The sequence below is a fragment of the Phacochoerus africanus genome, chromosome 8 (assembly GCF_016906955.1).
Source record: "Phacochoerus africanus isolate WHEZ1 chromosome 8, ROS_Pafr_v1, whole genome shotgun sequence".
Taxonomy (NCBI): Eukaryota; Metazoa; Chordata; class Mammalia; order Artiodactyla; family Suidae; genus Phacochoerus; species Phacochoerus africanus.
The window spans coordinates 665242-675261 of record NC_062551.1 but is presented as its reverse complement, the minus strand read 5'-3'; the positions used below and the strand labels follow the sequence as shown (position 1 = coordinate 675261).

General features: G+C 61.5%; 1 protein-coding gene across 12 annotated transcripts in view; it reads left to right on the top strand.

Moving 5' to 3' along the window:
- Positions 1-260: 260 nt before the first annotated feature.
- ACSF3 (acyl-CoA synthetase family member 3) overlaps positions 261-10020 on the top strand; it is a 42926-nt gene continuing 33166 nt past the window's right edge. For 2 of the 12 annotated variants that reach the window (XR_007136255.1, XR_007136254.1), the window contains exons 1-4: positions 4059-4947; positions 6911-7605; positions 8048-8167; positions 8719-8874. Coding sequence is in view for 10 of the 12 variants with exons in the window: in XM_047789725.1 (XP_047645681.1) it covers positions 4737-4947; positions 6911-7605; positions 8048-8167; positions 8719-8874 (1182 nt within the window). In the remaining 2 variants the exon portion in view is untranslated. Of the gene's footprint in view, positions 340-572; positions 621-4058; positions 4948-6910; positions 7606-8047; positions 8168-8718; positions 8875-10020 lie in introns of those variants that run through there. The other 10 variants (XM_047789721.1, XM_047789722.1, XM_047789725.1 and 7 more) reach the window with 10 other exon arrangements.

Genomic DNA, 10020 nt, shown 5'->3' with positions numbered 1-10020 from the left:
TCCCTCTAGGGAGCCCTCCGGTCCCGGTCCCGGTCCCGGTCCCGGCGATGGGCGCCGTGCCCCGCTCCGCCCAGCAGCGAGTTAGGGCCGTCGGCGCGCGTTCCCAGTCGTCTGTGGGCCGGAGCGCGCAGTGGCCGGCCCGCCGCGCTCGCCCCGCGACGCCGGGTCTGGAGCCGCGCGGGTCGGCCGGGCTGGGGAACGTTCGCGCCCGGAACCCGCGCCGCCGCGCCGCGCCGCGCCGGGGGGCGCGCTTGGGCAACGGACGCAGGGTGCGCGCTCCGCGTTCCGGTTCCGGTTCCGACCCGGCGAGGAGGAGGAGTTCGAGCCCGGCCGGCAGAGGTAGAGCCCGCGCGTCCCCCGCCCCGGCGCAGGGGCCGAGGCGCGGGGGTTCCTGCTGGCCCTGGAGAGCTGGCGCCTCTGAGCGCACCTCGAGGCCCGCGGGTGTGGGAGGGTCCGCGTGCAGCCACGTTGGAGGGAATCTGGTCTGTCGAGTCTAAACCAGATCGCTTGGGGCCTCTTTGGGCAGCAGGAAGCCTCCTTGAAGTACCTCTACCCCCGGCCTCGCCCCCGTGGGCTTGCTCATGCAGCGTTAGGTGCAGATGCCCAGCTCCTGTGGGCAGGTCCGTATGTAAACAAAGGCAAAATGTTAAGTCGGAGGTTTTGGGGAGGCCTTGTGAGCAGCCAACTTCCCAGAGAGGGAAGACTAAAGAGGAGGTGATACTGAGTCGGGTTTTGAAGGATGAGTAGGAGTTTGCCGAAAGGAGAAAGGGGAACAATGAAAGGTGGGAACAGGAAACACATGTTTGAAGCGTACAGGTGGGAGGGAGATGTGTGTCAGGGGCCTTGGCAGTTGGGAAGGGGCACCAGTGCTGGGCCCAGGAGCACAGACGCGCCCAGTGGGCTTCAGGTGGCCTGCGGGAGGTTCTTGTGTGAAACGCGCGTCTAGCGACCTTTCCAATGCCTGCTGTGCCTCCACCCCCCCCAAGTCCCAGAACCACTGTTCAAAGCAGACAGCAGCTGTGGATTAAACGACAGGCCTAGGAGAGTCAGCTTCATCCTTCTGACGGCATCTTTAAAATAGTGTTTTACCTCCTAATATGGATATGGGTTTAAGAATTTGTTTTTCCCTTTTGGTTGTTTGATTTGAATGCAGTGCTCATGAATGCAGTGTGAATGCCTGTCACTTAAAAACATAACTTTGGAAACAACCCCAAACCGCAGGCACAGTGCTGAAACTAGTGTCCCGCCCAGAGGGAGAGTGTGGCCCCTTCCCCCAGCCCATACCTCCCCCGGGGGTGGGGGAGAGCGGGTGGCGCTGGTCCATCAGGTGCTGTTTTATTCATTTCGAAACCAGCCACCTTCGTTTGAATGCAAGTATCATTCTTATCGAGTAGTTTGTGTCTACTGGCGAACATGGTGGTGAAGACGGCAGAGCCGCTTGCTTCCTCCTCTGCCGCGGGCTGGTTCCCTCGGGCACCCTCTGCAGCCGGTCTTGTTATCATCCCTGCGCAGACTTGGAAACGAAGGCTTAGGCAGGAAGAACTGGGGGCTCTTTCAGTCTGCTGTGTTTGGACTCACAAACCTGTGCTCCTACCAGCACCCTGGTTAGGCCGGCACAGCTGCCATCTTCCTGGCGTTGGGCACGCGTCCTGAGAGGGCTGTGCGGGGTCAGCGGTGTGACCCGAGATCCCGACGGTTAGTCTCCGTCTGGGCTCCGCCTCCTGGAGGAGTCTGAGCTCAGATGTGGCTTTCCCGGGAGGAGGCGCCCGTGCACCAGACTCTAGGTCTCCGTGCTCTGGGCTGCGGATGGGGAGGAGGGGGGGATGGACTGCGGTCTGGGGTTAACAGATGCCAAGTATTGCGTCCGGAGTGGATGAGCAGTGAGAGCCTGCCACCCAGCACCGGGAGCTGTGTCTAGTCACTCGTGATGGAGCAGGATGGAGGATGACGTGAGAAAAAGAATGTGTGCGTGTGTGTCTGTGACTGGGTCCCCTTGCTGTGCAGTAGATAACTAACACAACACTGTAAACCAGCTATAATGGAAAAAATGTAAATCGTTATTTAAAAAAAAAAAAAAGGGGACGGGGAAAAACCTGCATTGACCTGGTGGCAGTGTCGCTCCAGAATGGGCCACCGGGTGAGGAGAGCCCATGACCAGGAGGCCGTGGTTGGGAGGCCCAGGTCCTCTTCCTGAGGCAGCTGTTGATCTTTCCGCATCTGGAGCTGCCCCAACCAGATGCTTTTGCCTGATCAAGGCAGGGCCTGATCGCCACGGCCTAGGAGGTCTGAGCTCTGTATTGAAAGCAGGGATGAGCCGTTTCAGGATCCCCACCCGGGGACAGAGCCGCTGCTTTGAAGGGGTGGCCCCATGCTCCCCTGTATTTGGTGGGAGAGTAAGTTAGTGCAGCCTCTCTAGCCTCTCTGGTGGCATTTCCCAAGTTAAGGGTCCATGGTGAGCAGGCCCCTCTCCACATCTGCCCCAGTGCGTGCCCAGCTCCCGCTCCTGAGCCTCCCTCCCTGCAGGTGAACTTGGGGCTCCCCACCCTGAGCTCCCCCCGCCCCCCAGCACACACACTGTGGGCCTGCCTGTATGGTGCTGTGCCACAGGTCACCGTCTCTGCGCTGAGCGCAGGTGGGGGCCAGTCCCTGCTGCCAGATGCTAGCCTGGCGGTGCTCTGAGTGCCAGCGCAGGGCGCGTCCATGCCGCTTCTGGGAGACCTGCCTCTTCACTGTCTGCCTAAACCGCCTGTGAACCCCTAGCTCTAAATAAAAGAAGTTCTTATCTCACTTTGATTTGCTTCTACCATTTTGAGAAATTAAAGAGCTATGGACTATTACACACAGCCTCTAGATCCACCATCCAGAATGAATGATTTTAATAGTTTTGTCTTCGTTGTATAAAAGAAAACGTTCATGCTGAATGTAAAACATCTCTGCTTTAAAATATAAATGTCTTTTATTAGACTTTAAAAATCTGATTATGAAAGTCACACGTGCTCAGTGCAGAAAATTAGAGAAACCCAAGACGCACTTAGAAAACAAGAGTCACTGGCAGCCCTGCCACCTTGTGACCACCTGGAGGTGACCTCTGACGGGTGTCCCTCCCCTGGGCAGCTCTGTGGGCGGGCGCTTCTGCATTGGACTGGGGCCCCAGCACCGCACGTGTGTGTCCTGCGTTCCTCAGACCTTCCTGGCCGCCTGGTTTGGCTCGTTTTTCTTTTCTTTTTTTAATGGCCGCATCCCAGGCATATGGAAATTCCTGGACCGGGGACTGAACCCATGCCTCCACTTAGCTTGCTTTTCAGTATCAGACATGACCCTGCCGTGAGCACCCTGTTTGTGAAGCTTTGTGTCCATCGCCGACGAGCCCTTTGGGACACGTTTAACAGCTGGGTGCAGTGCGGGCTCCGAGGGCCTGCGGGGCTCTTTACCTCTTTTCATGTGTCATCTTGGAGGGACCTGCCAAGTGTCTCTTGGGTGGCAGAGTGGGTGCCCTGGGCCTCACCTGACTCGTCGCTGGTGACGCTGGGGCAGTCGCCCAGCACGGACTTGCCCCCACGGGCTCCTCGCCCCTGGGTGTCAGAGTGGGCAGCGTGCTGGGGCAGCCGGGCCGGGTGCAGCCACGTCTCCTGTTCCCCTGCAGCCTTGGGCAGGCAGCTTCACGTCTTCCCTTTGGCGGTGCTGTTCTGGTGCCTGCTCACCGCCTCCGTGCCAGCCTGCGGTGGTTCCACTGCTGTGGAGTCGCGAGTCAGCTGGCCAGAGGGAGGGAAACTGGGGATCAGCTCTGTTTTCCCCCGATTCTCCCTGGCTCTGGGGCAGAGAGCTGCCCCTCCCGGGCCCCTTGTGGGGTGTCTGCATGGGGGCAGGCAGAGCCGGAGTCCCCTGGCTGAGGCCTGGCAGGCGGAGGGACAGGAGGCCCATCAGTCTGTCCTCTGGGTGTCTGTGAGAGCCTGGTTGCTCTGCTCCTCAGCCCCCCAGGAAATGAGGGGGGGCACCCCTTACATCTCTCTTGCATTGTCACCAGCGGAGCCTGGCTTTGGTCGTAACCCGGAAACACTGCAGTAGGTTTTCTGTTTATAGGTTGTTTTGCTTGCTCTCGCCTGTGGAGCAATCGGAGACGAGTTTGCTAGAAGTGAGGCCGGGAAGCTTGTGAAGACCCGGGCCCTCACTTGGCCGACGCTGGCACCTCACACGTGTTTATCACATGTCTTGCTGTCTCGGGTGGAGCCCAGCTGTTTCCTTACACTTTGTCAGGTTTCTTTAGAGTAACAAGAGTCCAGAGGTGTAAAGCCGGCTGTGAATCTGCCTCTGAACCTTGTGCAAAGGGCGGAGCGCGGAGGCGTCACGGGACGCTGTGGCTTCTGATGGCACCCCTCTGATCCCGAAAGCGTGTGGGCCCTGAGCACTAGAGAGCCCACCGGCTGCTGGCGGCTGCAAGGCCTTCCGCAGTTGTTGCCCGGGACCTCAGAGGAGCCGCTGGGCTGGAGAGGGGTCTGCCCCGGGCCCTGTGGGCAGGAGGGCAGGGTGGGGTCTCCGCAGTGGGTGCCAGGTTTCCACCTGCTTGGCCCCGAGGCTCGGAGGCCTTGTGGCAGGAGCCCTCAGCTGCAGGGGCACAGCTCGGGGAGCCAGGCTCTTGTGCTGGGGGCTGTTCGTTAGGTGATGATAAAGTGCCGGGTGTCTGCCTTTTAAATTGAGAGCAGAGAGCAAAATTGTTTGGCACATAGAACAAACATAACATGTTCACTTTGCCCTGCGGCAAGGAGCTGAGAGCAACCGGAGGAGGCTCTGCCCAGAGAGGAGGAGCTGAGCCAGGACAAGAGCCTCCTGCCTTCCTGGTTTTGCTGGACCAGCCCCTCGCAGGCGTCCTCCTCCACCTCAGACATTCAGAGCCTTCTGGGTCCCTGTGCCTGCCTCCCCCGCTCCGCCCGACAGCACGGCCAGCATCAGGTTATTTCACTGGGTCCTCATGGGGCTTCTGGCCGCGCAGGCTTGCTGCGCGTTTGACTCTGGCGGGGACAGTGTGGGGGGGCGCCTCTGGTCCACCTCCGATCTCTAATCGGGTCGCTGGGCAACTGCATTTTCTTATGTGTGAGACAGGGTTAAAAGTGGCCGCCTGGTTTATTGAGCAAGGCAGTTGAAGGTAAAAATGACAAGATGAAAACACAGAGGAACATGTCAAGGGCATCATCATGTCAAATAACAGTCTTTTTTTTTTCTTTTTCTTTTTAGGGCCGCCCCTGCGGCATATGGAAGTTCACAGGCTGGGGGTCAGATCCGAGCTGCCGGCCTACACCGTGGCCATGGCAAATGCCACATCCCTCACCCCCGCACGAGGCCAGGGACTGAACCTGCCTTCTCATGAGACCTAGTCAGATTTGTTACCGCTGAGCCACAGCGGGAACTCCAGAATAATACCCATTACTGGTCCTTCAGGAACAGCTTGGCGAGCTGGCCCACCCTGGTCAGAGATGCTGCTCTGAGTCAGTGCCCTGTTGGAGCTGAGGCTGGCAGAGGCCAGAGGGAGCTCCAGGCGGGAGGGGACCCTGCCTGCCTGCCCCAGAAGCGGCAGTGGGGCGGTATGTCAGTGGGGGCTCCAAGCCAGGGCAGATGGTTTGGCACTGGGGAGGAAGCGGCTTCCTTCAGAAGCTCCTCGCTTCTTGGTAAAGCGACCTGCGGCTATGACCCGCCCCGGATGCAGAGGCATTTTGGAATGTGCATCTTTTCTAGCTAAGTGCCCACACCTGGGGCTGCGGGCCGGGTGCCCTAGGGCAGACACCTGTCCCGGGCCTCCCTTCTCTCCAGCAGCCTGGAGAACTCAGGAGAAGGTTGTGGGTCATGCCCTCCTGGGGAGCCCTCCTTGCTGTTGGGTCAGTAGCCGTTAGCCTGTGGGGGAGAGAGGGAGGTTGTTTCAGCTTTAAAAAGCAGACTGAAGGGGAGTTCCCATCGTGGCTCAGTGGTTAGCAAATCCAACTAGGAACCATGAGGTTGTGGGTTCAATCCCTGGCCTTGCTCAGTGGGTTAAGGATCCAGCAGTCCCGTGAGCTGTGGTGTAGGTCACAGACGCAGCTCAGATCCTACACTGCTGTGGCTCTGGTGTAGGCTGGCAGCTGTAGCTCCAATTCAATCCCTAGCCTGGGAACCTCCATATGCCGCAGCTGCAGCCATTAAAACAACAACAACAAAACAGCCTGACACTTTGCTAACACATGAACTTGCTCTGTCTTAGACAATTTCTGAAATGTTCACAGTTGGGAGTTCCTTGGTGGCTCAGTGTGTTAAGGATCTAGTTGTCACTGCAGTGGCTCCGGTCACTATACTATAGTGTGGCTTCTGTCCCTAGCCTGGGAACTTCTGCCTGCTTCAGGTGCCGCCAAAAGATGGATGCATGGATGGATAAAAGTCAGTGTGGACACTGGCAGGATCGAGTCCTGACCTGTGTTCCTGCTGCTGACCCTCGGCAGTCAGAAACCCTCAGAGCCTCACAGCCAGCCCTTCATCCGAGCTGGCCTGGGCTTCCTTGGACCCTGCGAAGTCCACCTGCACGTGGGCAGCATGGTTGGCCCAGGGCCAGCTGCATTTCCTCTCTGGGCCTTAGTCCGTTGTCCTCTCAGCTGGCATTTCCCCAGGCTTAGGTTTTTAAGAACCATTATTCAGAATTCACCTGAAGTGCATTGGATTCTACTTGCTTCTCCTTGGCTTTACTTAGTTTAATTCATTGTTTTAGAATCTTGTAAGTTTTTAAAAATCCTTGAAATAATGAAATTAACAGGCTGAAACGCTGGCCATTTAAGTTGCCAAGGCGTGTGTGTTGAGAGGACCGAGCTGCTCCCGTTTCAGGTGTCCCCTCGTCACTGGGGGTCCGGCTGCTTCCCGCCTGCGCAGTGACTGCCGTGCCCTCTCCCTGCCCCAGGTGCCTCCTGCCGCCTTGCGTCCGCGATGCTGCCCCACGTGGGGAGGTCCCCAGTCCGGTGCCTGCTCTGCGCCCTGGCCTCCTGCCGCCGGGCTCCCTGGAGACCCCGAGGAAGCGGCGCCCTGCACACGGCCCCGGCATTGCGCTCGGACGGGAGCGGCCCGGTCTTCACCCGCGCCCTGGCCTTCGGGGACCGGATCGCCCTCGTGGACCAGCACGGCCGCCACACGTACGCGGACCTGTACTCCCGCAGCCTCCGCCTGTCCCGCGAGATCTGCGCGCTGCGCGCCTGCGCCGACGGGGACCTCCGGGAGGAGCGGGTCTCCCTGCTGTGCGCCAACGACGCCTCCTACGTGGTGGCGCTGTGGGCCGCGTGGATGAGCGGCGGCGTGGCCGTGCCCCTCTACCGGAAGCACCCCCCGGCCCAGCTGGAGTACTTCATCCGGGACTCCCGCAGCTCCGTGGTCCTGGCCGGCCCGGAGCACGTGGGGGTGCTGGGCCCGGTGGTCGGGAAGCTGGGGGTCCCGCTCCTGCCTCTCTCGCCCGAGGTCTACCTGGGGGCGGCCGAGGCCCCCGGGGCGGGGCGGGTGCCGGAGCGGGACTGGAGAAAGCGAGCCGCCACCATCATCTACACCAGCGGGACCACGGGGAGGCCCAAGGGCGTTCTGAGCACCCATCGCAACCTCGAGGCCGTGGTGAGTGGTGGTGAGTGCTGGCGGGGCCGCTACCCTGGGGAGGCGTCTGCTGGGGCCACTCGGAGCTCTCGCCATCCAGCCACCCTGCCTATAGGGCGCCCAGGGCCCTGGCTCCGCAGGTGACCACTCTGGCATGAAGGAGGCTCTCGGGAGGGGCCGAGGGGGGTGGCCCCGGGTGGCGGCCGCGGGAACTTACAGCCCCACTCGGCTCCCCAGGGCCATGGGGGCGATGAAGCCGCCGCAATAGGCGATGTTGCTGTGGTTTTCACAGAAACCAGCCACCGAGCGCATACGAGGGTGTGCACCGACGCCTGAGGTCGTGGCCCATTTGGGAAACAAAGTCTCGATTTCAGCAGTGGTTTGTGTTCGGTGGCCCGTTAGCCTCTCTGTCAAACTCCCGGCCACTTTACTCATCTGCAGTTTGTACCCTTCTTGCTGCCAGAAAACATGTCTGCCTTCGACAGACGCGTACAGCAGGGGTGGTGACGTGAGAGGCCCAGAGCACAGAGGAAGCTCAGAGGCCAGTGGCACTGAGTCAGGCCGATTCAGCCCGGGGTCCGTGGTGAGCTGAGTCGGCTGCCTGCAGCAAGGCCTGACTGTGTGTTGGCCCTGTCTCCTAGACCAGGATGTGCTCTTTCTCTGGAGAGGCCGTCTCTGGGCCGGATTTCTGGGGCCTCTGTGGCATGCACGGGACGGGGAGGTTCTGGTGGAGCCAGGGTGAGGATGGCGCCCCGTCGGCTCAGACGGGCAGTGGAGCTGGGGAGCTAGATTCCAGCCAGCCTGGACTCTGGGGAGGCCGAGCCCTAGGGCCTGTGGGAGCCAAGTGGGACCTCTGACCACCCTGGGGAGAGCTGCCAGGGGCGTCAGCAAGAGGCCATGGGCCCTGATCAGAGCCCCAACCGCAGGCAGCTCTGCTGGCTCCAGGAGGGCAAGCCGGTGGACAGGCAGAGCCTCACCCGTCCAGGAGCTGTCCTGCTCCCCCTGCTTAGCGGGGGCGGTGGGGGGCGGGGCGAGCCTTCTCCTCTCGGCTGGGGGCCGGGAGCACCCTGGCTGAGCCCCAACTTCATGGCCGAGGCTCCCCTGCTGTTCTGAGGCTCTGCTCTCCTCCCGCAGGTGACGGGGCTGGTCCGCAAGTGGGCCTGGACTCAGGACGACGTGATCCTCCACGTCCTCCCGCTGCACCACGTCCACGGCCTGGTCAACAAGCTGCTGTGTCCGCTCTGGGTCGGGGCCACCTGTGTGATGCTGCCTGAGTTCAGCGCCCAGCAGGCAAGTTGGGCTCAGGCTCCTGCATGAGCCCCTGGGCCCGGGGCCGGCAGGCCGGGCACGCCTGAGGGAGAGGCTGCCGGGAGGCCAGGGCTCGGAGGGGGCCCCAGGCTGGCACTGATTCGCACCCTAACCTAAACCCAGAACCGGCGGAAAGGGGCTGCTCAGTGCGGATCGGAAAGCGCGCGAGTGTGGCTGGGAGCGCGAGGCAGCCCTGGGCTGGGCTGGGCGCAGCCGGGAGGGGCCTGGAGACCCTGCGCAGGGTGGGATGGGGCCGGCCTGGGGTCTGGAGAAGCCCCCGGCTTGCCCCGCAGCGCAGAATTTGCCATTTACACATTTCAGTCAAGTGTGACCTTTCCCCCGAGGGGCTCTGAGTCTGCAGGCTTCATCCGTCCCCGAGGTCCCTTCCTGTCTCCACCAGAAAGAGGTGGCTCTAGAAAGGCGGCGCCCCCCCCCCCCCCCCCCCCGCATGTCCCCTCGCACAGTGCCTGCCAGTGTCAGGAGCAGGAGGACGAGGCGCTAAGGACAGGCCGGCCTGGGCCACCCTCCGCCTCTCTGACCCCGCGTCTCTCCCTCTAAAGGGGGAGCAGCGCGCGGCACGCGGGCACCGCGGGCCCCTGCCCTCCGCCTCACCGGAGTGAAACCCTTGAGGGTCCTGCGTGCAGAGCAGCGTCAGGGGCCAGGGAGCGGGTGCGGACAGGCGGCGCCTTTGGGACTCAGTGGAGACAGAGCAGGCCTTTCCCTCCCCAGACCAGAGACCCAGGAGGTGAAGAAGGGGCAGGAAGGCTTGCCTTCCACCCGGCCGGCCAGGCCTCGCCCGGGAAGGGCGCCCTCACCTCCTCCGCTCCGTCCCTGCTGCCCGGGGCCTGGCCTGCCGGGCTCTGTCTCCACGGGTCTTTGCCCTGCTGCTCACTTCTGCCCCAGGGTCACCCCCAGGACCTGGGTTTTCTTTCTCGACACGCTGTGTCTGTCCCCAGGGCCTAGAGCTTTTGTGGCCATTCAGGGGCTCCTGCCCACGTGACCAGGAGAGCGGCTGGCAGCCTGCATCCTCTCTAGAGGCCTCCCTGCTGCTGCTGTCCCTCTGGATTTGTGAACAGGCACGGAGGGTATTTGGTGAATGAAAGCTTTACTGTGTTAGCTCTTCAGGAG